Source organism: Psittacula echo, assembly GCF_963264785.1.
Source record: "Psittacula echo genome assembly, chromosome: 4".
Classification (NCBI taxonomy): domain Eukaryota; kingdom Metazoa; phylum Chordata; class Aves; order Psittaciformes; family Psittacidae; genus Psittacula; species Psittacula echo.
The window spans coordinates 92,457,913-92,485,832 of record NC_137738.1 but is presented as its reverse complement, the minus strand read 5'-3'; the positions used below and the strand labels follow the sequence as shown (position 1 = coordinate 92,485,832).

Below are 27,920 nucleotides of genomic sequence, written 5' to 3'. Positions count from 1 at the left end.
AGGATCCATGTTGTCACATGTCCACTTACAGAAGGAGTACCCATTATGTTCAGAATCAGTTGGTGATTTCTGCCAGCACCAGGCAAGTCTACACCTTAAATGGTAGAAAGAGATATGAGGGATTTCCAGACTGTTTTTGTTGAGTGTTTCTTTCCTTGCTGACCCTTGCTGTCACTGTAGTCTTAGCGTCAGGATTTTGGGGCACTGATAATACAGTAGGGAAAACCCTTTTTGCCTGATTGGATTTGGAGGACTGAAAGTATTGCGTGTTTTGAAATAGCCATAACATTGAAAAAACTTCATTTGTCAGACTGAGCCATCTGGCAAAACACTGGCATTTCCCTGTCAGTGAAGGAGAACTTGATGGCTGTTGGATTTGTTTTTCTGTGCCAACTTCAGTATGTTCTAAAAAGGCCAAGTGCAGTCGAAAGACTTGAACAAAACTATGTGCCCATCCTACAGTATCATTTTTTTCTTGTGGTGGGGTTTTGTTTGGTCTCCAGTTCAGAAGCTATGAGGTAAATATGGAGTCCCTGATGCATTTTTGAGATCTGATTCCAAAGTTAAATTTTTAAATTCTAATAACTTACTTCATGCTCTCCCCCATCCTCTCCTTGCACCCGGTTAAGGGGTTCTCAGTGGTGGGATTTGCATCAGTCAAGAGCTCTTATGTACTGCGAAGACTGCATAATTTCTCAATATAAAGCTGACTTGTTCAGCTAGGGAAGGATGTATCTTGGACAGTTTAAGATATGCTCAAGTGTACCAAACTCAAAACAAACTGAACTCTTTTATGTTGGCTCCAACATAAATTGTACTGAGGTTTTGTTTTGCCAGATATGTTTACTTGAAGCAAATAATAATTCTAGATGGAAAAAATAAGCGTATGACCAAGTGTTAGTAGAAACAGTGGAAGTGGTCTGAATATCTAAATAATTTATAGTATCCTTCAACTTTGGTATATTTTTGTTGTCCTTTCCTTAGTGCTGCTGTAATTTACAATAAACTTAATTGCTCTGGTTGCCCTTTTTTCTTTACTCTTCTCACTATAAAAACATAAACTATGTTAGTGGAAAATAAATCTGAAATGCTGACTATGTTTGTGGAACCTAAGGCAGCAATAAAAGGCAGAGGTTATCAAATACTGGATCTAAGGATTAAATTATTTTCATTGCATTGAAAAAATCTGAAATGGTTTGAGCTCCAGAGACTAATCACTTTATCCTTGCATTGAAAATCTTCCAGTTGAGAGTAACTAACCTGGACTATTAATACACACTTTCCCGATGTTTACCTGTGAAAGAAAAGCTGAACTTTTTTTCTAATTTATTCTTTCTTTTCTTAAAACAGTCCAATGATGATAATTACGCAGAAGATCACTAGTTTGGCATTTGAGATTCATGATGGTAAGATTTCTTTGAACTGTGTTTAATTATTCATAGCAAATACATTTTAGGAAAGTTAGTCATGAGTCAGCGAGTTACTTTAGTCCGGTGTGTATGCTAGGACAAAATATGTTTTTGTGTCTCAGTTGATTCTTTAGGTGCTTGCTAATGAAGTACCAGGAAGTGTTGCTCAGACACTACAAAAGCTCTGAAAATGCTTACATTGTGCGGAAGATACTGTTTATCAGAAGACCAATAGCACTTCTGGGGCCAGTGATGAAAGACCACTGATGTTATTTTGAGCTGGCATATTGATCTTGAGAATTGGCTGAATAAATTGGGAGATCGTTGTTGCTGACAGATTGCTAGAAAAAGTACATGTCACTTCAGTCATTGAGCACCTCTTAAAAGTCTGATATGTGCCATGTATACTGATTTTCATCATGTGCTTCATTTTGTTTATTATCATAATTACACTTGCTACTAACCTGTCAGTGTGAACAGGGAGATTATCTAACCATGTTTCTGTCTTTTCTCCTCTCAGATTTATACATCAGGTAAGTAGGCTCTAGTTATGACAAAAATGAATCCTACAGTGGCTTTCCCAGGGTGGGGTATCTAAATGTTTAGTTACCTTTCAATTCAAAGGGGTAATTTTCATTTTAAAGTTTGATAATACCATCCAATAAATCTTGCTAATTAGCTTGAATCACTTGGAGCTCCAGCTGCTGGTTGAAGATTTGAGAGTGTAGCCCCAGCCACCTGGATCAAGCCACCTGTTCTTCTGAAATGTCTTTAGTAACATTATGTGTGGAGTTTAATATGTTTTTATCTCATATACATCCTAGCTTTAGTGCTGTTGGTGTTCCATTTTTTTTCCATTCTTGTCAATGCTGTCTAGAGAAGCCTGTAGGAAACAACACTGAATATGAAAAGTAGGGAAAACACCTTTTGTAAGAATTCTTGTAGGAATCAAAATAAATAATGCTGGGCATATCTAGTTGATGTTTAACTTCCAGAGAAAATTATTCAGAAGTATTTGTCTTGCAAACTATAATCAAATAGTCTACAGAGTACACAAGCTAGATGGAACAGCTTATTATGAGGAAGTAATAATTCTAGTATCAAAGATAAATGCTTTCTCTTCCTATTATTTTGCTTGGGAAAAGAGCTATTCTCAATTTGGTGACATCATATGCAGATAGTGGAGTTGTGGTATGAGAAAAGCATGTGAGCGTTCCTGGTAATCTTGAAACCAATGTTTCATTTAATTAGATGTATTCCAAACTTCTTTCACCAACCAGTCTATTCTTTTTTTTCCCTACTTATATTAATTCAGATAATTTCTGTTTTCCTCATGAGCCCAATTTACTTTCTGTCTAAATTTCTTGTAGATGTAATTGAATTCTGAGTATGAACCTTGAAAGTTTGGTCCTTGCTGACCTCGTATCAGAGATCCTTTTGAGTCTTTATCAGCCCATAAGGAGTAGCTGATATCATATTGGAAAACTTTCTCTCTGGTTGCAGTTGTCCTTGAGTTGGATGATGACCATTGCTGGGAGCACAGTGTGAATGTGACTTTCAAAAGTTGATGTGACCGATGTGAATTCAGGAGCAACTCCTAGTTTGGTGTCAGGAGACGCAAAGAAAAGATGTACAGGGGAAATGGAGATACTGAAACAATGGTTTTTAACCGTCGACAATTTAAAAGGGGTCCATCATGAGAAATCATTGAAAACAAGCCTACTGTCAGTGGGGTTTTGTTCACTGTATGACGGTCCATGTTTCCACTGGAAAATACTTTGACATATACTGATGGGCTAGGAGAAAATGTTGAATATCAGTATAAGGGATTAATGGTACTCTGAGCCTGTAGTCATATCAGCTTGGCTATATTAATTACAGATTACTTTATTTTCCCACCGCCTTGTTTTTTTAATGCATGTCCAAGGAGAGGTAATGAAAATAAAGAACTGAAAGAAAGGTGTTTGTGTACTGCAAGATCTTGGTAAGCTTCAAAACTCTGGTTGTAGTTAGATTGGCTTTGTGATAAAGAGACATCTGAACTTGATCTTTTCCTGGCAACCTGTGTGTTTGTGTTCAGCTGGTTTCAGTGTTAGATTTGAAAGTACTGAAGAGAACTGGATGTAATCATGAAGACCGCTCGCTCATGCTGCATATTAAAGAGTTTGTCTAGCTCATTCCAAGTTGAACACCAGTAAGGAATCCCATCAATAAATAACAACTATTGCTATAACTGTTACATCCCTGTGCACTTACTGTGGGGGAGGGAGTTTAAGCAGGAAAATTCTATGCAAGTTGCATAGATCGTTTTAAGCTTGCTGTGTAATGCTGACTTCAGAAGGTTGCATGGATCACAGGTTTACACATAAGTAAGTTTGGAGTACATCTTTGGTGTACTCTGACATTTGGAACTGAAGCCCTTGATTGTTCTTGCCTTCTTAGAGTTTCTTGTTACTTTAATGAATGCTGCCAAAAATGAGCAGTCAATATATTAAAATTTGCTTTGTATTTCTTGTTGGTTATCTTCAGCATTACATGTGTATTCGAAAGGTAGAAAGGTTTTTGCATTATTTGGAGACTGCTTGTGGCAGTGTTCATACTTTCTGGCAATACTTAGATTTCTTTATGCAACACTTTCGGCTAATGACAGAGTTAAGGGAGGAGAACTTTTTTGTGCTTCAAATCCTATATTCTGAATTGTCATAAAATCTAAGACTAGCGTGTTTTGGGGAAGCAAAGTTGCATTGCAGTTACTCTAGAAGTAAGGGCCTTGTCTACAGGTGCAGGTTAGAAGGGCTATAAATTGGAGGATTATACTTGCACAAGAAACTTCTAGCTAGGAGATGGTGGCAAGTAGAGAAGCTTTTGCAATTTTAAGGTACTAGAAGTTAAGCAGGGGAGAAGAGAGATATTGTCACTGCCTAACTCTGCATCTTGCCATGAGTTTGTACAGCATTTTCTCTTCTTGCTTATAATCTACTTATCCCCACAGAGCCTCACTCATTTTACTGCAATTCCACATGAGATGATGGATCTTTACAGGAAAAGAGCCATATCCAAATCTAACCTCTCTAATCTCTATGCGCTTTGGCAGCTTGGTTTTAATTCTAGTGCTTAATGAATCTTAAACAAAGAATCTCTTCAAATGTTTATATTCATAACCCATTGAAGTTCTGGAGTTTGCAATGTATTTATTTTTGAATCTCCAAGCAATTCAGCCCACAAAGCTAGGGAATGTTAGACTTGATATTTGATATTTAAAAGGGAAAAAAATCTTCTCACAGCTTCCTCCAAACTTTTTATTTATTTAATTAAACTAAATAACACATAAAACTTTGAAGGCAAATTCAATCCTGCTCTACAAAACACAAAATCTAATTATTCCAAAGCATTTTTTCATATTACTGTGTTGCATTTTTCCATAAATGTGTGGCTAGATACAGGTAAGAAACCAGAACCATAACACTCTTCTGTTCTGTCAGCTGCTGCTTAGTTCCCTGCAGCTGCTCATATGCTTTCCAACCACAAAAGGAAATAAACTCTTTGTTCCTGTGTGACCCCTTCTCCCATCCCATATGCCCTGGGTTTTCAGCTCTGTAGTTGCTAATTTTTTGAATGTGTTTTTCCTGGAGTACTGCTTGCTGGGTTTTTTTCCCCCTAATTATTATTTCCTCCTATGTATCTGGTGCTCTCCACTTTCATAAGCATCAGAGTAGATACTGATTTAGTAAGGCATTTACTGTGAGAACTGAAAGGAGATAGAATACAGGGAATATGCAACTCAAATTACTTTTTTACCTCTGCAGTTTAGTTTGAATGATAATTGGTGAAATGCAGTTAAAGGCGAGTCTTACACCAGTATTTTAGGTCTCATTTACTTTGCTCCAACATCAAGCTATTAGGCCAATGTCTGGATTATTTTATGCTGTTTTTGCTTATATTGCTATTCTACTATTACAAAGCTTTAAGATTTCCAAATAGGCTATTAGGGCCTATTTCTCCCTGCAAAATAATGAAAGCATAGCCTCTGTCTAGTATGGCCCCTGAGAGGAGAAAGATTTCAATGGACATATAAAATACATGGAAAATGGGAAGGAGAAGAGGAAAAAGAAATGAAGGTGATGTTAGAGGAACTCATGTGCAAGCACTGTATTAGTTGAGATGCTACACCATGCACCTGGGAGGTTTTTCAGATCTTTTTTATTATTATGCAAATTAGAAAGCAAATTCTTGCTGGTTTGCAGCTAATAAGCAGTCCCAACCAATGTGCAGTACCTGCTGTTACATTAATAGTAGTGGTATTGTTGGCTGTTCCTGAGCAATGTATAGTGTCAGAAGTACTGCAGAATGTTTCTTGATTAAGTTGATATAAATATTTCTCCTTTATTTTCAGTTAACTCAATTATTTCATTTTTATCAGAGGCAGATAGTTCCCATATTCAGCAGAAAGACACTGCATCGCTCTACAGGCTTGCAGATAGCTTTAGTATTGGTCTGCTCTGGCTCAGTGGCTGGAAATGTGGATCTACTGAAGGACTGATCAGCTCATGTATTTTGGTACATGAGATGTGATATTTCAAATTTATTTTAAATAAATACCTACAAACCCAAAACAGGATTACCAGGCTCAATTGCTGACTGTCACAACATGACCCTGTGGTAAAAAGGAACATACTGTGTTTTGGCCAACTTCTGTGATTAAGTGGGGATTCTTTGTTGTAGTGAGAGGTGGTCAGTTAAGACTATTGTTATCTTTATGGAAATGTCTCATAAACTATTAATGCACTTTTCTGATTTCAAATAGCCTTTATTATTATTATTATATCTTTTAAAAAGTGTATTTGGGAAGGTATGAGCAAGAGAGAAACTGAACAACTCTCGAGACAGAGACGTGCACTTCTTTACGTAGAACTAGATACTCGCATGGATTTTTGATAGGTGGCCATGACCCAGTTCCACTTCATAAATGCTGGTATTATAGCAAGACAGTTGCATCTGTTTAAGCAAGAATGTTTTTCTCTAATTTGTCTGTTAATTATGTCACTGAAACTGCCATGATGTGTGGATTTGTATTTTTGGTAACTTGATGATTTCTTATCTCCAGGAGTTTCTTCTAATGCTCTCTCCACTTGTCTCTTGATCTATTTTCTTTTTCTTAGGTGCTCCATCTTGTGTTAGTGACAGCATAGTCATTATTGTTTCAATATCTGTTACCAAATAACTTTGATTACAGTGCCACGTACATGAGTGTTTAAAAGAATTGTATTGTATTGCTCCCCTCTGAGCTCTTCAAGTGTTGTTCTGGACCTATGTTTGCTTGCATGGCTCTCTGGATATCAAGACTTCTTATTTTTCATGCTTTTTGTAGCTTCTTTGCGTTTTTACTCAACTGGCATCTCTGTCTGTTTGCTTCTGTTGCTGCCGATGTACTAGTAACAGTTAAAACTGTTATTGTCTGCCTGTCTTCAAGTCTTAAACTATTTTAATAACGGCATGCATTTGGGCTCAGCTGGTGATCCATTTCACAACCTCAAAATTGACTGTAATTACAAAAGAGCCTCTGATATGATCTCCATGTTTAAGATTATTATTGTAGTACAGGCTTATATCTAAGCAATATTAATAAGTAACTGATTAGCCAGATTGCATGCAAATACAAAGGTGGATATATTCAAGCAGAGTTACAGCAAAGCTGGAGTGGTGCTGTAATATGATTGTAAACATTGTATTATTGTAGTGAGAGCATGATAGTAGTCATAATATGCCTTAATAAAGTCTATATAGCAGGATACTGGTGTGTACCTTTGGGATATGATCTCTTGAGGAGGAATGAAAAGATGCAATTTCCTCATGATCTAGACCGCTGGGGATAAATTTTGCTATGATGATTTACGAAGTTCTTTTACCAAGGAAAGAGCATAGGAGTTCCTACTTTACAGATGAGAAAATCAAGTTATGGTTCCTGAGTGACCAAATGACTTCACTTCTCTAACAGATGTTCGATAAAACCCATTTTCTGTAATCTCCACTGTGAGCTGATAGCAACTAAAAGCTGCAGCTCTTGTAGTAGTCCTATTTTAGGACAGAAGAAAACAATTGTCATAACCCCAGAAAAAGGTTACAAAACTTCATGAGTTCCCTAGCAGTGGTGTACTCTTAAAGTGGGGTTTTTTCATCTCCAATGTGAAGTAGGTAAGGAAGACCTATGATTAATGAGGCCTCTGTTCCTATGGGCAGATACACTGCCTGGGAAATATTGAATGGATGTATATTAATTCATCTCTCATTAGATAAGCATCAGTGTAAGAGCATGTTTTCCATATGTATTTTCTATGTGTTAAAAAATCTTAACAGTAGCTTCCTGGAAGCTTTCAAGAGTATGACAGAGGCAGAGATCAATCGTTTCCTTGTTCTTGCATGCTGTGCAGAGGTGATAAATGGGCCTTCAAGCCACTGAGAAGACATTTAAATGAAAGAAGCCTGCAACAAACTAATTCAGGGCAAGTCACTGAAGTGACCTCAAAGAAATTGCTGGCTGGAGGGAGATCTTAGTGAGATAAGGAAATGAAAAATTAATGGAGGCTTACTTGTTTGTGGTATGTTTGAGACAATAATTGTATTGCTCACCAGGTTATTTAGGCCTTAGTGACTTATTACATATGTATATAACTGGAACCCAGTTCAAATATGCCACTTCTTTCTTCCTCACCTCTCTTCTATTTGTCTAAATACCTTTTATATGGTGGTTAATCTGGCTTTATGCAAGTTCACTTTAACACGCTTGGTGACTGCATCCACTTTCTGACTAAAGAGTGTGAATACTCATGTGGAGTGTAACAGTGAAAGATGCTCCTGCTCGAGCCAATTTGCATTGTATATGCTGTGAGAGACTGAAGGCTGATGAGTACAGGCTACTTCCCTACGGTAGTCATGTCATGTGATCTACACTAATCTATAGGAGTATAGATTCACTACTGAGAACTGTAATCTTATGACCTTGAAGGTGGAAAGGGCCTTTCAAAATGCTTCTCCTACAAGGAGATGATGTGAAATGTAATGATGAGGAAGAGAAGCTGCCTGCATGAAGTCTGGCATGATGCTTTGTCCTTTAATTTCTTGCCTTGAATGCAGATGAATAGGGGTCACTTTGAACTCTGAAGGATCAGGACTGAGGAAGGTATTTTTCCAGGTCATATTACAGGAGAGGAGATTGCAAGTCGCTAACCCGTCCGTATTCTCAGCTACCTTTAAGATTAGAAGTGCAGTTTTAAAGTTGTAAGTGTGTATAGGTCATGGTTTGTGGAGTCATATGAAGACAACAGTGTTATAATCTTTTTCTAGTTAACGAGTATTTCCACAAGTCATAGAAATAAATGAGATTTGGCTTCCCCTCTACCCTCTCCCCCCCCCCCCGCCCCGCGCATCTGTTTTTATCTTAAGCTTGACTGGTTTTGATATTTAAAAAATAAAAAAAAATTGGCTCCAGTTAAAATTCTCCTAATGACCTAAAATTGTCCTATTCTCTCAAATGTAAGCGCTCCCCTCTGGATTTACTGGCATCAAGGGGTGGGGCTGAAGGCAAGTTTTCTGTGACTAGAGAAGGATCTTCTGTAGAATCACCTATTTTCATAAAGCACATTGAGATTTCGTATCTATATTACCTCTGGTCTTTCATCAAACTTGGTTAGAAATTGTTTGTTGAGTTTAGGCACTGCTAGGAAGGAAGATAATTCACATGGGATTCCATAACCTTCCTTTGGGAAACTGTGATCATAAAAAATAAATTTCTTATTGCTTGTGATGGCAAAGGAAACTTGCAAATGTGAATGGCAGGGAATGGACGTGTGTGCTAATGTCTGAACCAGTGGAGGGGCTACAGAAGGAGCTGAAGCAGTCAGTCATTTTGGCAAGCAGTGCTGGCAGCATAAGCCAGGACTTGTTTGAAGGCAAGAGCTCTGCTTCGTCTCTACCCCTGAGTTAGTGGATAAGAATAATTTTAAGTGCTGAAGTCATATTTTTTCACTTTTTTATGGGAGTACAGATGTTGAAGCCCATCTTTCGGGGTAACCACCAGCATTTCAGAAAGTGGTCCCTATGGCAAGAAGGTAAATTCAGTCTTGCTGCTGAATTTAGACTTGCCCTGCCGGCTTCTGCTTGCAGGGGTGAGGGCTTCTCCTTGGTGCTGGTGAAAGACTTGAGCACCTTTTAATGTTCGCACTGGACCTTGTTTGGAGTCTTTAGCTGCAGCATGAAGGTGGTCTTGAGGTCTGCTTAACTTTTGAATTGTTTAAGTCTGTCTTGAACTGTGTTCGTACTATACATCGAGTCAGTCATCAGTGAGATGTCCCTGGGTAACTGCAATGTTGAAAGAGGTTTGGGGCTTGTCCAATTTTCCAGGACTGGGAGTAAGGGGGTTTAAAACTTGCAGACTTTGAAATGTTAACCAATGTAGAGGAATTACTTGTCAACACTTACTACAAGCCTTCTTAATGCTTTCCTGAAATCCATGTAATTTCAGGTGTTGTTGCTGTTGGGTATAACTGAGGATACAAGAGTTTGTAATGTTGTCAACAGTAAGAATTGTTTGATCCAATTCCAGCAAAAATTTTACATGATGTAGTACCTCTGAAATTGCTTGAGGACTTAAGAAATTACATTGCAGCATGCGGCTTGCTCTAGTGAGTAAAGAAACTGCTAATTCATGTGTGGGGTTTAGCTTTTCTTTATTTTTCCTTTTCCCTGTCCTTTTCCCTAGGAATGTTTCGGAAAAATGAAGACTTGACTCCATCTCAGAGGTGCTTGGCTGTAAGGTAGGCTTTCAGGCATTTCTGTGAGTCTAGTTTTGGGGTGGAAAGAAGCTGGTGTTTTGTGTGCTGCCTTAATGCTCTGTGTAATTGCTACAGTTTACATTCAAGATAAAGAGTTTACTCATGTAAAATGGATCTATGCTTTTTACGTTTGAAGCTTAATTCATACATCTCTTCTGGAAAATATCACTAGAAGTTTTTATTCTTATTAAAGAAAAACATTCTAAATTCTATGCAGTCTGTGCAAGTTAATGCCATATCAGGGCAGGAGACAAGTTAACATTCAGTACACATTTAAAGTAGCTGGTGAAGGAGCATGCTTGTTTAATTCTGATATTTAGCATTTAACTTACTTTTTCCACTTTCTTTAATCAGGAGACTTAAAAGTAGCATATTGTCCTGGGCAAAACAGGCTTGACTTGAGGCATTTTCCTTAATTGAAATTATTGCCAGTTAACACAAACCTTTGTTTACCAATTCAGTTATTGAAGGGAAAAAAAGAAAGCCTAGAGTTGAACAAACACGCAGGGAAACACCCTTCCTACTCCTTCCCCAGGCTCAGCTTCAGATATCTCTGCTGTGCGAGGAGAGAGTCACCAGAGTTCAGGAGATCTGTCTGAAAATGCTCAGTACAGATTGTTTTAAGCTGTGATTACAAGAGACACACAAACTGCTTTTCTACATGTGGGTTTTACTGCAGTTAGAGTAAGCAATAACATGGAGTATGACTTTTCCTGCTGTGGAAATTCTGTAGAACTACACATTCCATCTCACAAGTTGCTTGTCTTTGAATTACAGACGCATGCCAAGTCTACTGGAGTATTTAAGTTACAACTGTAATTTCATGGGTATCCTGGCAGGCCCGTTATGCTCTTACAAAGACTATATTACTTTCATTGAAGGCAGATCATACCAACTGCAACAGTCTGAAGCAAATGGGAAGGAAGATACCAAATATGAACAAACGGATCCTTCCCCAAATGTAAGATGTATGACTCTTGCAGTGCTGATGCTTACGTAATCATTGCATGGAAAGCTTGGTTTGCACTGTTCATTTACAGGCATAACTTCTCAGCTGTATCTGGAGTTCATTCATCAACAGTATAGCTCCCTGCTCATAAACTCTTATTCTTTTCTAAGGCAGGTTTTCTCCATGGTTTCCAGTCTGGATCTTGTGGATCAAAGCAGATTAAACTGAAGCTTCCTAACAAGCTTATATGGTAAAAAGCTGTCTTTAAATTAAAACAGTTCATGCATGTTTCTTTCAAAGCAGATACTGTCCATAACAAAAAGTCCTGGTAAGGATGAAATGCACATTTTGTCATTGGAAAGCTGAGCCTTAAAAGTTCCAGTAAATTTCCATGAACATTCACAAATTCTATTTCTTTTTAATGTCTTCTTGCCGCAAATATCAAACACTCTATGTAACAAAGTGAAAAGCAGTCATAGAAGAGTTTCATTTTTCTTGCTTTCATTCATGTAGAGAAGTGTTAAAGATGGATTTTGATCTGAAGGTGTAGTAAAAGATGGAATAGCCAGAACACCGTGGCTAGTAATCCATACAATATTTCTTTTTTCTCTTTGTTCTGTTATTGCAAAAGAGGCCAAATACATACAAAAGTCCAGTTGATCATACCTTACAGAAGAGATGGTATGGCCTGTTAGCTTGTTACTTCTTAAATTTTAGGGTACCAAATGCTACCTTTTCACTCTTTTCCTGTTCTCTTAAATAGGAGTATATCAAACTTCTAAATTTGTGTCTGCCTAAGATAATCATTACCTCACTTAAAAAGCAGAATTATCATGGAAATCTTCAGATAGATGAATGGCTTTCATTATTCCAGCACCAATTTCCTGCTCTCTGTTTATCTTACGGATGACCAACTGGCACTCCGACCACCTAAAGGTTACCATCCCCACAGCTGAGGTGACACTGAGTTCCTCCCAGTCGATCATGTCATCTTCTTTGAATGCAGATGAGGACTCTTTGCACATTACAATCCACCAGTCTTTTGTAGTTGTAGTAACTTGGACCAAATGGATGTAAACTGGTGGCTGGAGGATGATAACCCTTTAAACTGCTCCACACGATGACGGAGCACCTAAGCTCATAGCAATGCTGTGGAGCAAGTAGGCAGGAAGGGCAAAAGGCACAGGAGAATTCCTTGCGTAGGTTGGTGCCTCATAGTCTACAGTCTGCATTAATGTGTTGTCTTGGCAAAGTTGCAGACACATCTTTTTGTTTTTAACCATTGTTTGGTTCAGTTGAGGCATCACATCTTATGTACATAAAATGCTGTTTCTGCAGAAAAATATGTAGCAAAATTACTGCAAATAAATGGAACTAATCTGGCAGTATCTGTACTCCTGGACATGCATCTACTGGTTGCCTGATAGGACGACCTAGCTTTTTACCACATAATCTTGCTAGTAGTCTGAACAAAGTCAATAGAAATTAATGTAAACCTATGATGGATTGCTCTTTCAGGTAAGTGGTTTTCCTTAAAATAAATTGCTCTTGAGATGCTTGAAACTTTTTGCAATTTATGCTGCATTAGCTTCAATGTAAAGAGAAGCTGTCTGTGCTGTTATTTCATCTCCCCACTGGTTTTAGAGAAATCTGTCTGCGTTTTATAACACCAGTGAGTATTGTGTGCTTTTGGAGAAATATGGGTATTATAATTTTACTGCATTTGCTGCATCAATTATAATACTAATTGTCTTGTTCTAGAAGAATATTTAAATACCATTAACTTCATATTAATGCTTTAAATTTGTTTCTTGATCCTCATGTTATTTTAAGAAGAATAAATTGTTAGGAACTCAAAAAAAAAAAAGGAATGTAATGGGGATCAGCAAATGTTAAAGTAGTAAATGGAAAGAAATAAGCCCTTCTGCTGACTTTCAGTAAGTTTCATTTCTTGTTAAATATAATTACATAACCAAAGTAGTTCATGGCAGCCTCCTCCTCTATACTGTGTGTTGACTGCATGATGTTAACTTGGTTTAGTATTATTGCTGTGTTCATTGCATGTTAAATGAATCAAGTCAGCGTATTAAAACTTATTTCTTACATCCCTCCTATTGTGCCTTTTTGCAAGCTATCAATTGTTGGTGCTCAAAGTGGTGTCAACTCTCAGAAATTAATATCTGTCTTTGTAAGTTTCTTTTTATTGTGGCTACCCTTAAAATACAAGATTCTTGTCAGCAGATATCTGCTTTCTTGCTTATTATGCAGGCTCTTCCTACAGGTTATAAAGCTCTTGCTTAGTTACCTATAATTTTTACCTGAAGTGCTAACCTTCCCAGAATAATATGCTTTAATGGAGTTCAATATTATATTGAGCTCCTTATTGATTCTTTATCAGTCAAGAACAAGTTCATTCAAATAAAAGGTTTAAGATCCTTTTCTACTTTTTTGTATAATTTGAATTGATTATAGATGTTTATACAGTATTATATTTACAAAATTTCTGAGCTCAATGACTCTCACATTTATTGCTTCAATTAGAAAGCTGTTCCTGAACTCCTTTCTCTGACTAGATATCCAGCCTTCAACCTAATTATATTTCCATCTAATTTGGTTTTGTCCTGTCACTGTTTCTTTCTCAGCTGTGATCATAATTTGGTATTTTTAATATAGATTATGCCCAGTTTTTGTTCATCAAAACCAAACAAGCGAGGCCTTTCTACTTTTCTTGTTGTAAAATAAGCTGTATGTTCTACTTCATTTGAGGCCTTAATGGAACGCTTATTTTCATATTTGAAAATTTAAAAGAAATTTAAAGTTTAAACTTTTAAATTAGTTATTTCATCCTTGTAAAAACTGACCAACCCTCTTGTGTGATCCAGTGATTCCAGAGAAGTTTAGATCACTTCCCTAGTTAATTAAGCAATAGGAAGTGAATTAACGTTTTACCTAATGCATTTATATTGGTGATTGAACTATAGACTATTTTGTCAGGTGGGGGCTCTTATTTGTATGTAAATGTGTTAAAAACTTGAGTGCTATAAACAAACCTAAGGCTATAGTTTAATGATCTATTTAGGCCAACCAAAGTATAAACTCTTGCTGAATATGCAAGGGGTAGGGTCCATGCAAGGTAAGGACCTTTGCTTATCCTAGCAGTACTAACATGCTTTGCAATGCGCTGTGGTCTGATTCAGATAATTTGATCCAGCCTTAAACGAAGTTGTCATTTAAAAAACAAACCAAAAGAAAACAAAAAGCAAAACCCCCACAACAACAAAACTAAACAGCACAACACCCCCCACCAAAAAAAACCCCAACAACCTGAAATGAAACAAAAGCTAAAACCCAAGCCCAAACTCTGGGTTTCCACTTGACTTGTTTCTCTAATCTGACTCAGTAGAAGGAAAAGGCAAAAAAACTTGCACTGAAAGTGAGGAGACAGGGACTGCATCTCACAGTCTTTGTAGAGGCAGATCTCCATCACTGTTTGCTAAGGACACTAATATACCTGATGCTGATCCCTGTAAGTGGTATCAGCTTGACTGAGGGGCTGAGATTTATAATTATGATTAAAGTAGTGCTTGATTAAATGTTGCTGCTAAATTGCAGAAATACAGCATTTAAATACTAAACAAATGAACTAAAAAAAAATGGTTTCTCAGTATTTTTTCTTACAAGTACAAACGAAAAACTGCCGAGATAATTTTGTTAAACGTACAGTTTATGGCAGAACCCTGCTTGAGTTTTGTTTTTCTGAATATGGGTTTTGTTGAAACTGATGCTTCCCTGTAAAAGAAGGGCTTTCACCTCCACAATTTAATTAAAATCTTCTAACAGCTACTAAGCATATTTTGGGTTGGATATGCGGATCGATGATTTGTATTTACCAACAGAAAAACTGGTGAATAGTGGCAGTGGCAAAAGCGGGCCTTTAAATAGAGAAAACTTTACTTATAATTTGAACAAAACTTATTCTGAGACTTTGTAGAGATCTTCAGATGGAAAATATCTATTTTATATGGTTATGTTTTAAGTTGTGTATTAATGTTAGCAGCCTATAAATACGGTTTCTCATGCTAAATTGAACACGACTTTTAATTATGGCTTGGACTTTGAAGTTAAATTCTTGCTACTGTCATCAGAGCTTTGGGGTGATGCCTTTTGGTATTTACAAATATCTAACTTTTGTATGTATCAGATATTGCATGCCAAAGTTAAAGATTAACAACAACTAAACCATCCATGTTATCAGCATTAGTTCTCAGACTAAATCCAAAACACAGCCCTGTACCAGCTACTAGGAAGAAAATTAACTCTGTCCCAGCCAAAACCAGGGCAGAAAGTCAATGCCCTTTACTTTGAGCTCTTGTAATAGAGTAAAATAGTGAAATCAAGTTTATTAGAAAGCAAGTAGAAAAGAAATAATTAAACACTAGTTTTAGCTGTTAGTAAGTAGTTGCCCCTTGAATTAACCAGCTGGTTTGTTTAATTAGCTGGGTTTTCTGATCCTCTCTGAAATACCTTCTGAGAATGAGCCATGTGAGATCTATGCAATATCCACAGTTGCATCCCTCACTGTTTTACAGCTTTTCCAAGTCTAATTTTTTTATCAGGTTGCACCACCGCTTACATCTCGTAACTGGGTCTTACAGAAATCTGTGTTTTCAGTTGGGCACTTAATGCTCCATTCTGTATCATGAAACAGAGTCACTCTTTATTGTGAAATTAGACATGCGAAGCTGCACTCTAATTGAAGCAGGATGTTATCTTTTAAATTTGGGCAAGTATACTGGAAGCAGGAGGGACAGAAAAAGGGTTCTTGTTATCTTTTTGTTCTGATGCTTCAAAGACAAATAGCTGGATTGATTGTTTTCTTGACAAGTTCAGTGTCTATAAAATTGAAATGTAAATGAAAACTGTAATGTTTAAATACTGATACCACTTACAGTCAAAACTTGAAAATTACATTTAAATGAACTAGCTCTCAAGCTTCTCTTTTCTAGCTGCTCGGTTAGTGTGTTACTTTAGGGGCTTGCACGGAACATGGTGTCTGCCTTTGGGATGTGGATCAGACTAGTAATTGAAAGCAGTCAATGCCGTGCCTTATTGCTCTCTGTGTTTTTATAATAGAACCTTACAAATGTTTTCCTAAAGACTATATTCTTTAGTGTGGTGGTTATAATAAAATAGTATTTTGAGAAAATCTGAGTCTGGGTCCTGCCTAAACAATGTATTTTTACATGTCTGTGAGCATATTATTTGACTCCTTATAGCTTGAACACTCTAGTTGGGAAAACAGGTCTGTATAGAACTGAGGTGTTTTAGCTGAAAATTCATAAACTCTTTCAGTGTTTCAGTTGGTTTAGAATTCATATATTGTAATAATCTAATAGAGATGATTGATACATTGGGTTGGGCAGGAACTGAACACATGCATTATGCCAAAGACTACCAAAAATGAACTGAAGCTTTGCCATTGTTTTGGGAATCTCTGCAATAATTGTACTTCTCTTGTCCTAGATTATATACTTCGTGTTGTGATGTCTTAAAAACTTACCTGCTTCAGTAATTTGACAATGAAGAAAGAAAAAAATTGGAGTTGCAAAGAGTGTTCCCAGTATTGACAGGGTTTATAGAGGCTCACTGCAGTGAGGTTGGATTTGCTGTGTTGTTTACCAGAAGTAGTGCTCCCGACTCCAGATAACTACTCCTTGAGACTCTATAAAATATTATCAACTATTTTAAAGTTGGTAGTGTACATTGCTGAAAAACTGACATGTATGTACATATGTTTAATGAAGGAGGATTATAATCTGCCTTTGTTTCTGGAACATTAACGAAAAGGAAGCTTACAAAGTCTCCCATCTTAAACATTTCAGATAGCTGTGGCACAGAAGCTCTTAATCTGTGGACTGTCCTTACTCTTCCACATGACAATTACAGAAACTTTGCCTGTGGAATACAACATTGATGACAACTTCAGAGCTACAGCTTCATGGCCTGTAAGGTTTTTCTACCTGTACGTGTCTCTTATGGCTGCCAGACCCAAGTATTATTTTGCATGGACTTTAGGTAAGTGTGTATATATTAAAAAAATAAAGCGTATGTATTGAGTTTCATTTGAGATGCTGCACAATAAGCATGTATTAAAAAAGTGACAGTGCCCTCTTGAGGCCTTAGGAGAACATGAGTACCTATAAATATTATGAAGTATTGTCAAAGTATATTGAATGGTGTCTCTGTGAGAAACAAAACTTGCCATAAGTCTAAGCACAGTGTTGTGACAGTGTTGCAAATGGGATCATGGTCTCCTGAACAAAGCTGAGTGAAACATAAGGGTTGTTTTTTGGTGTGGTTTTTTTTGTTGTTTTTTTTTTTAGAATAATAATTTTATAATGAGCAATGATTTTTTTTTGTTTGATTTTTAAAAAGATTGTGAATCCGTTCTGAGGTACAAGCCCTGGTTTGGTTCATTTTGGTTTGAGTTTTTATACCTTCATTTTGGCATATCTGAAAGGTTATTCTGAGCCTCTTTCTGTGGTTATCAGTAATTTGCTTGATGTTATTCAAGCATGAAGGAAAAATGAATATATTGGAATTCAGATGTATTATGGCGTTGTTAATAGTAGATGGCATTTCTGGTAGTGTTTTCAGAATTTGATGGTTGATATTTCGGTTTTAGTCTTTGTTCATTAGAAGTTCTAATGACCGACAGGATGACACCCATAGTCACTGATTTAAGACTCTGAATAGATGATACAGTTTAAAGAATGTTTTGATTTTCAGGTCATATTACTTGAAAAATAAAACCTCAACACACATACAACAGCAAAATGCTGTATTTTTGTAAACTGACGTCTTGAAAGTGGCTCATAAACCAGATTTCATCAGCTTCCTCCTCCTCTCCAGTTTTACATATTTGTTTCATAACTCTTTTGAGAGAGAATCTGTGGGAAACAATACAATAAAGGAAGCTTTAGTGTAGCAGTGCAGCATGACTCATTTACAGCTGCTGGTTTCATTCCTGGTCAATGAATGAAGTGCTTTCAGCTTGTCTGGATATAGTAGTGCTGGGGCTTGTTGTGGAGTGAAATAATTTTGCATATTGGGCTCTTATGCACCAGTAGCATCATCTGTAAAGAGTAGGAGTCATCTGAAAAATGAATAATCTTTGATTTTTTTTCTCTGTAACACTTCAGATGAATTTCTCCTTATGCACTTACTAGCAGTGCAGGGCTAGCATTTGTTTGGTAAAATACTAAAGAAAATAAACTATATCAACCCTGTAGTTTGCTAAATAGCGCTTTTTTTTTTTTTTTTCCTTCTTCCTTTTGCTTCACCTCATCTAAACTTCTGATGGTATGAGTAGAATGTGAGGGGCCATAACAGTTCTGCTGGATGTCATGCTTTGGAGTTGTACATTGCTGTTCTTTACACTGAAGAAAAAAATCTGTTAATGAAACTAATTACTTAAAATGAATACTTACTAAAATGCTGGTTAATGAAATGACTACTTACTCTAGTTGTAGTTTTTGCTCTAGCTAGCAAGAGATTGTGGTCATGTCTTCAGCTGTTTCTAATTGAGCATAAAACCATTTTCTACTATTTGAGTCAACATCAGTGATATCAGATGAATAGCAGCAAGTTTTGTTGCTTTCAAAGGTGGGTTTTGAAATTGTTTTTGATGAGGAAATAACAATATTATAAATTACCCTCTAATAAATCAAATGTCACAAAGCCCTCCTCCAGACTAGTAGGTAACTGGAGAAGCGGAACTTCAGGAAAGGAACTGTCTTGTTTGAGTCAATTGTTTCTTTTACTTTCCAAATACACTGGATTAATACCTTGGGAAAGTTGTTGAAAAGAAAGGAAAATGGAAAATAACCCCCCGAATTTCTTACAAGTCACTATTGTATAAAGTAAGTTCTTTTCATATGGTAATACAAACTGAGTGATTTCTCTTTCCTTGCTGGTTGTAATTTAAAAGGCGTGACAATCGAATTGCAGTGCTTTTGATCATTTCTGAGCTAACAGAATGTGGCTGTGTAGTGATGACCAAGGACACCCATCTGAGTGTTAGATCTGCTGTCTCAAATCATTATAACCAGCCAGTGTTTCATAGTCTTGATGCATGTCATTGAGCTTGTTTTTCTGTATAGTTGATCAAGTAAGTCTAAGTATGTGGTATGAGAGAGAAGAGACATCTGCACTATGAAGTGCATAGAGCTGCCTTCCATTCTTTAGTTTTTTAATTGAAAACCAATATGTTCCTTGGATTATTTTCTGATACAGTGATCTCAGTATTTTAAAGAAACAAGTAGCCTTTAAAATGTGATACGTATTTTGAAAAAATTACATGTAGGATGCATGATTTGTAACACAGGCAGTTTATAATTAATATGTTTCTTTTTGTTTCATTGCAGCAGATGCAATTAATAATGCAGCAGGGTTTGGTTTTAGAGGCTATGATAAAAATGGAGTGACACGCTGGGATCTAATATCAAATCTGAGAATCCAGCAAATAGAGGTTTGTTTCTGGCTCTTTCACATGAAATTCGTGCCCATGTAGGTAGTTGCTTGTAATTTCAGTAACTTTTCCTATGCATTTTGTTCCTCAGGATAGTGAGTATGTTCTAAGTCAGAAAAGACGTGTTCATACCCTTAGGAAAGGATCAAAAATAGAGTCTGTTTTGAATATATTCTGCTTGTCAGTCGACTTCCAAAATATTTTGTGGTTATAAGTAGTTGAGTGAGTACTTTATTCAACTCATGAGAGTTGGGAGATTTTTTTATAATTTATACATCAGAATTTTTGTAACTTTACAATCACAGAAATAGTTTTTTATTTTACAGTTTTCCACAAGTTTCAAGATGTTTCTTGATAACTGGAATATCCAAACAGCTCTTTGGCTTAAAAGGTATGTGTTAAAAGAAAGCTTTTCTTCACTGCAGTTTCTTAGATAAATATTTCTTTGAAGATAATTTAACATTTAAAGCTAAATTTTACAAAACGTTGGTTGTTTAGCAACTGCACAGGACATTCTTCTTGTAATACTTGAATTAAAGCTTCTGAATTTAGGGCTTGTCTTTTAGAGTAAGTTCCCATCAGGTTGTGATAGAAACTGTTCTTCACTGGTCATAGGGAATCTAAAACTACTAATCTGTGGAGGCATCTCTTGTTTTGCTCTCTCTTAGCATTGAAAGCAGTGCATGTCGCTGCAAGCAGCAGGCAAGATGTACATCTTTAGCCTCTGGAAGCTCTGCAAAGTTTTAGCCACACAGTGTTATAGGAACTTCCATACTTTCTGTGAGACAACTTTCTGTGCTCCTTCCACAGTGAGTGCATGGCAAATATCAAACCCTACAATGTGCTGTCAACAAAACCTGCAAATTAATATCCCTCAGAGGCACCTTTTTCTTTACCTGGGAAACAGGTATAGTGAGTACCCAGTGACCTACATCATTCTGCTTTTACTACTACTTTGTGGTAAATAAAAAGCAAAAAAGTGTTCTTGAGTAGCACACAGGTGTGGTTTCCCTTCTCCAAGTCTCCGTTCAGTTGATCTTTTATCAATAGGCACAAGTTTAACTAAAACCCATGTCTTAAGATCACTCAGAGGCCTTTGTCTCTTCTCTAGGATGACTGGCAAGACAAATCTGGTGGAAGAAACAGTCTAGTGTATCCGGTGTTCCTTTTTCTTCTGTAATTTCTTTCCTAAATATTTTTCTGACCCAATTAAAAACAGAAGCTGAATTTTATGTGATTATTCTATTTGGCTCAATAGGCAATAGAATCTGTTGCTGGGGCAGCCAGCAAGGAAGAGTTGCATGCTTTCAGGTATTGAAATGGATCATTTAATAAAGCAAATAAGCTATTTAGCTATTTTAAAATGCATTTTAATTTAGTCAGAGAACAGAAGTTTATCAGTATTAAAACAATAGGAAAAGGTTGTGTTTCAAAAAACTTTTCAATCACTTAAGTGAAATGAGTCTAAATGAAACTCCTTTTAGTGCTGAAGGAGTTCATTCTTTTTTTCTAAAGAAAATGCCTAATTCCATTTGTCTTTGGTCATGTTTGCAAAACCTTTGTGGTTCTTGTTGCTCTCTTCTGGCATCTGTCCAAACTTCCTGTCTTCTTATAGTGGATGTAATACTTCTGCTACAACTTCTGAGGTCTTTCCCTGGCTTGTTACTGGCAGAGCTGGATGACCTAAGTGGATTGTCTAACCTATATTGTCTTAGATAACACTCTAACACATCACAGTATTACATCTTTTTTGCAGCAGCAGCATACTGTTGATTCATGCTCAGCTGATACTTAGTGTTTCATACTGTTGATTCATATTTGGCTACATTCTTCAGGAATGGGTACTCATTTATATCTTCTACTTTTCTTGTTATATGGTCTATACTTTGGATTCTAGTGCTCTGTCTGCTAAGAAAACAATGTCAGTTTTGTCCAAACTACCTTCCACCCCAAAAAAGGAAAGGAAGATGAACTGGGAACATACACTACTCAGTCTACCACCCAAGATAGTAATGACAGTATAGAACCAGACCAGAGGCAGTACCTTCCTGAACAGTTGATGCTCTTTCCACTTCTGGAGCAAATTATGGATAAGTTCACCTGAACCACCTGTATTTGAATAAATTTTCTCAGCCTGTTGTGATGACGATTGTTTCCTTGGTTTGCTTTTAGGAATGTCAAGTGAAGCATTTCAATACTACTTGTTATTGACTAATTCATGGAGTTGTTTAGGCTTACTTTTTACTCTTTGAAATTGAAGCCTAGAGTATATTTTATCTGACTTTCGCTAGTTAAACTCCTGAATGCTTTGCAAGGAACAATTTGCATTAAGTAGTTAAAAAAAGGTTGAAGCCATTTATCAATGTTTTTAATGAGACAACCACCAGTCAGTGAAATATACATTCAGAATTAATATCAGTACTAGAACACATAACAATGTATGTGTTCAATGTTCTGGTTCAATAAACATTTCTTAACACTCCTCTGTAACTAATCCCAAGGAGTTTAAAAAGCGCACTTGTACACACACAGTTATATGCAAACTGCACCTCCAATTCCAAGGACGTATGAGATACAAAACCATCCCTCCTTCTGGGATTGTGGGCCCCTGCTTCTGTGCTCTGCCTGTGCGAGATGCAAGTTCTCCAGCTCTGTGTAAACCTCAGATTCATGTGCCTATTAGACAAGCATACCACGAATTCACATGTACACAGCTGATAGGGATGAGACATTGCTCCCTGTGTATTGCAGACTGCAGTAATAGGCCCCTAGCTGGATCTAGTTCACTTGATATCTACCAGGGAGGATGCTCGGCATTGATCAAGACATGATGTTGGTCATGATGTCGGTGGGGCAACTTCTATCAGTGTCAGACCGATGTTTTGATGACTAGTATTTTGCTCCAAGATGTCTCCCTGACTTGTTACAAATTTTTCTAATGCTTTTGTACTTTCTAGGCTGAGGGGTTCTTTGTGTCAAAAGTGTCTTGTTTAGTCTGACCCATGTTACGTTCCTCTCTGAGTTGGTCTGTTTTGGGCAAATGTCCGCAGATAGCTTTGTCTGTTACACATGTATACACCTGCACCCTGCTTAACCCATGTTCTCATCTTAGTTAGTGAAGCCCCTTGGCAGGGAGAGGAGGGTTGAGCTGGTACCCTGCACTGAAGGCCTTATAGAATAAAACTTACCAGATGTACTTGACTGGAATATACTACATCAGCAAAATACACTTTTGATCTTCCCCTATTCAGATCCTGGCTTTTTACCTTCTTCTCTTTAACATTAACTGTATCCTTTGGGTCGGCAATCTCTTGTGTATATGGAAGTTGTAGTAAAGTAGTTACATTAGTAGTGAATGCTTCATCCCTATGTATCATCTTCTATTAGCTTGTCATCTTGGAATAATAGCCATACATTCTTTTCCTCTGTTACTTGCTGTGTGCTTATAAAAACCTTTTTACATTCTTGTGTCTATGGCCATTTCAGTTAAAACTCATTTTTGTGCGTTAGCTTTAGATTTGTGTTCATGCATGCTTGTGCTGTTTATTTTTGCTTCATGTTAGTGTGTATCTGTTTCCATATTTCCTATTGCTTTTTGGTTTTCAGATCATTAAAGACATTAAAGAAATCTTGATGAAGCCATCCATATCAGGACCTTACCATGGTTCCTATCATTCTTCCACATCATGATGGTTTGTCATTGTGTCATTTAATGTCTTCTAGGAACTACCTGTGTTGGATTCCTTTTTCTGTTCTTCCTTCTAGAATTTCTTACTGTAAGACCTTGCCTAATAAAGCAGAGTCTCAAGTATTTAACAGCAGAGTTCAGCATTCTCCTTATTTGATATTCTCACATCCTTAGAGTCATTAATTATAATTTTGTCATGCTCACCTAATTGCCCTACACAGATACATTACCCACTGTAGTCTCTCTGTTACACAAAATTGAAGGTAGTTATTTTCCCCTTCTCCTATAAAACGCTTTCATTTTATGAAAAATACACATCTGACTCATCACAAAAATTTGTGGGGTGCTCTTTGCGTTACAGTGCAGCTTTTCCAACATGTTCTTGGATGGCCCAAAAGCCCTTATTAACACTGTCACCCGTCTTTGGATGCCTGTGTATCACTTCATTATAAATAAGTACTGCATGTGATGGTACTGAGAATAGGTTAGCACTGAGGGGTTAAATTGGGAGCTGTGAATAGCTTTAAGTATTTTCTGTAAGTCATAGTATAGTGGCAACATTGGTATATAATTGTAAATTACAGTTACATTGCAAATGTTGTGTTGGAGAAGAAACTACCAAAAGTACAAATGTATAATTGATAACTGGGAAGACTGTTGGTGGTTTGTCTCATGTTAATTATCTTGAATTGTCTTTGACTTACCAGAGTGTGCTATGAGCGTGCCGCCTTCAGCCCAACAATCCAGACCTTCATCCTTTCTGCCATTTGGCATGGGGTTTACCCAGGATATTACTTAACATTCTTAACAGGAGTACTAATGACGCTAGCAGCACGAGCTGTAAGTACCAACCAAGTATCTTCTTAAATAATAGTAAGTTTTGTAAAAGGAAATTGATCATGTTCTGTAGTCCAGTAATACGCTTTACAGTTGATATACACTCTGTTTGGTAGTGGTGTTTGCTTTTCTTAGATGTGAGAGCAGTGGCAATGATTAATTATGGGAAGGGGTTGATCAGTGGAAACAAGCAAGACTGTATACAGCCTATAAAGTTTTTGTATCATACCTTTTGTGGAAGCTCTTTCTCTGGATTAACTGACCATGTATGGTTATGCCATGCTGAAAAGAATCATGTTATCCAAGATCATTTTGAAAAAAAATTCTGATTATGGAAAAAAAAAAATCACTGATAAGTAACTTAAAATTTGGGAACCAATGCTATACATTTGCAAAGTCCATTCCCTCCCTAATTTCCATCCAGTACTTTGTAAAGATGGTAAGTAAAGAATGCTCCCCTTCAACCAGCAGATAAAAATCTCTCACGCAGTTAACTATTCAAAACTGGCCAGCCAGCAGTGCAGTCATATTAATGAGCTTTTGAAGCCCTTATTCAGAACCGTATGGAACCAGCAAATCTTCCAAGGAGTCTCTCACAGTTCTGCTTGAGAAAGCTGCTAAGAGCAGAGGCAGGTTTATCAGTTTCTCAATGGGAAAGAGGAACAAACAAATCGTGTCAGCTCAGAGCAGCATAACAGACCACTTTTCTGTTGAAAGAACTAGGAGAATAAGAAATGAAGCAGGCTGTTCTTTGTTGCTGTTGCTAGGGGAAAGTGGTACTTCACATTTTGATGTGTCATTGCACAATAGGAGAAATTGACATTGACAATAGGAGAAAACTGTGGGGAGATGGCAGGATGAAGGGAATGTGCCTAGAACTACTTCTACAAGTGAATTTGGGTAAGGACAGGAAGGATAAAAAAGGTTTTTAATGTAAAGAATGAAATCAGCAGGAGCTAGCCTTGGATATGTTCTTCTGAACAAGGAGTTTTAAAGAAACTGAAGATTGGAGAAGCTAAACTGTATACTTGGTGTGCAACTCTTCAGAATGCAGGTGACTGGAGGGTATCAGCAGCACAGAAGCTCAAATAAAAGTGTCAGAAAATAAGAGTGTGAGCAAGGATGACAGTTCAGTTGAAGGAAGGAAGGATGAGTATCTACTAGTGTCTTTAATTATAGATTTAAATAAAACTGAACCCAAACCTGTGTGGGTTTTGGATTTTTTTAATACTTTTGGTATTCCATTGCTTGCACAGAATTTTACAAACAAAAAACCCAGCATAGAAAACTGAGTAACTTTATAATAGTCTCCTTGATACTGGTTGTTATCAAGACTTCTGAAATGTCACTAGACCTGATATTTTGTATATTCTGATTTATACCCTACTCATCCTAAAATACATCTTATTCACAAGTATGTGAAAAAGGCTTACCATATACAAGCTTTCAGTAGAAGCACTCTGGCTTTCTTTTACTCCAGCACTATTTACAGAATGGCTTGATGAGATACAATGTCTGCCTCATTCAGACAAGCAGTCCAAAGTAGCATTGGGTTTAGGGGGGATTACCTTAAATTCTACTTAAATTCATAAATATTTAAATTACTGTGCTGAATGCAGCATGCTGTCCTAAAAGGCAGGGAATCTGAACTGGCTCCTGTTAAAGTTGATGGGCATTTTGGATAGTTCAGAGATGATTGACCAAGCTGTAGCATTTAAATTCATTCTGTGAATTTTGTAGAAGTGCAGCAAACTCTGTACAGTAAGATAGCTCTCCAAGTTATTCCTAAGCTAATTTACTATTATCTGCTTTTTCAGATACGAAACAATATCAGACATTATTTTGTTGACTCTCCTGCTGTTAAACTATGTTATGATATTGTAACGTGGATGGCAACTCAAGTAGCAATAAGTTACACAGTTGTGCCATTTGTACTGCTCTCTGTAAAACCCTCTATCACCTTTTACAGGTAAGCGCATTCTACCTGTTTCCTTTTTCTTTGTATTTTCTATGGCATCAGATTTCTGAAGCTTTTTCAGTGATAATTATGATTGATCTGTTAGCTCAGCAAACTGTATTTCTGTTCTAGTGGTCAAACATAGTTTGTGTTGTGAGAAACCAGAAAGTGCTCTCCTTTTCCTGTTATCATGGACTTCTGTTTCCTGGAGCTGGGGGAGAGTGGGGAGGGGAAACAATAGGCAAGAAGAAAACCAGAGAGTACCTTTGGGATTGTGTGCATTGGAATGGTTTTATAGTGAGACAAGATAATGACTTCCCAAAAGTAACTTGTAAAAAAAAAAAAAAAAAAGTTGAAAGCAGACTTGTGTTCACTTTAAATCTCTGCTACAGCACCAAGTACTATGAAGGAAGACTTAATTTCTGATTTCCCCTTTATTACTTTTCTTAAAGGAAATATTAATGTCTTCCTGTTTTACGTGCAAAAAATGCAAGTAAGTTTTGACAGTGTATTCCTTAAACATCCTGTGAGAGTGGTTCAAGTTTTACTGAATTGTTATTTTTGTTTGTGTTTTAGCTCCTGCTATTTCTGTCTTCATATTGCCAGCATCCTGGTGTTGTTGGTATTTCCACTGAAAAGAACTCAAAAAGGAAGTAAAAGGCATGAAAGCGTCCAGCCCATATGGTCCAAAAAACTAGAAGAAGAAAATCTTTTGCAAAAGAACAGTTATTCCACAACAAATAATAGTTTCAGTCAGAAGCAAGAAATAACCTGCAGATATCAAGCATTGAAACAGTGATTGAGGAAATACTATGATGAATATATTTTGTATGTTTTCAGAAACCCATTTTTAGCACCTTTTAAAGGGGTTTGTATTTGTTTGCAAAGATGTTTAGTAAGAAAAGAATGCATTACCTACCTAGGAAAATCACATACAATAGCAAGACTGGAAACAAAACAAATTAACCCCTCCCATGCCATGTCCCTGTGGGTCACGCCTTATATGAAGATATTACCATTATTTCAATGGGCACTCAGGACTTGCAACGTATGTCCATGGGGTCATATGTGTGCCCTTTGCTGAATGTACGTTGTATCCCAAGGCACTGATGGGGTGGAATAAAATTGTGTCAATCTAGGATTAACAAATGGAAATGGATTTTTCCAAATGAATGACTTGCCTTAAACCCTCTATTTACTGAAATATTGTTTCTAAGTGGGTATTTTCAAGTTTGATTTTATGTGAAAAGCATATTTCAAATATATAATACTATATGCTATAAAGAAGATAAAAATAGGGAATGCAAAGTCATTAGAAGGCCTTTGAATCTTTAAAAGGGAATTGCAGTAAGCATCTCAGTATTTGGAGGGTTTTCTTAAAGTATCTCAAACTATTACAGTACATTACAGAACTGTAAACATTACTGATGCCAATTTATAGTTAGGTTTCTTTGATAAAGAGTATAATTACACATAGCCCTTCTGAATTGATTAACAAAATATAAAACACCTGAAGGCTCACCTTTTCTAGGGCTTGATGGCCCTAATTTAGGCTTCTTTTAGTTTGAAGCACCTAAACCCAATAAAACACTGCCAGGTGGGCTTTGCTGCTACAGAAGGCAAATGTAGGACACAGAACCCAACATGCAAGCACCAGGATTTCAATGAAAGTGTGTTTTTACTCTTAAATACCAGAAATACTTGTTCTAGAATAGAACTGTT

General features: G+C 36.8%; 1 protein-coding gene across 1 annotated transcript in view; it reads left to right on the top strand.

Moving 5' to 3' along the window:
• Positions 1 to 26,997, top strand: part of MBOAT2 (membrane bound glycerophospholipid O-acyltransferase 2) — a gene marked incomplete at both ends in the record, with an annotated part of 88,148 nt that extends 61,151 nt beyond the window's left edge. Inside the window, 9 exons of the mRNA XM_080615440.1 lie at positions 1,351 to 1,406; positions 10,165 to 10,219; positions 11,015 to 11,198; positions 17,069 to 17,261; positions 19,613 to 19,716; positions 20,043 to 20,107; positions 24,112 to 24,244; positions 26,059 to 26,210; positions 26,775 to 26,997. Coding sequence (XP_080471566.1) covers positions 1,351 to 1,406; positions 10,165 to 10,219; positions 11,015 to 11,198; positions 17,069 to 17,261; positions 19,613 to 19,716; positions 20,043 to 20,107; positions 24,112 to 24,244; positions 26,059 to 26,210; positions 26,775 to 26,997 — 1,165 coding nt within the window. The remainder of the gene's footprint in view (positions 1 to 1,350; positions 1,407 to 10,164; positions 10,220 to 11,014; positions 11,199 to 17,068; positions 17,262 to 19,612; positions 19,717 to 20,042; positions 20,108 to 24,111; positions 24,245 to 26,058; positions 26,211 to 26,774) is intronic.
• Between the last annotated feature and the right edge of the window lie 923 nt (positions 26,998 to 27,920).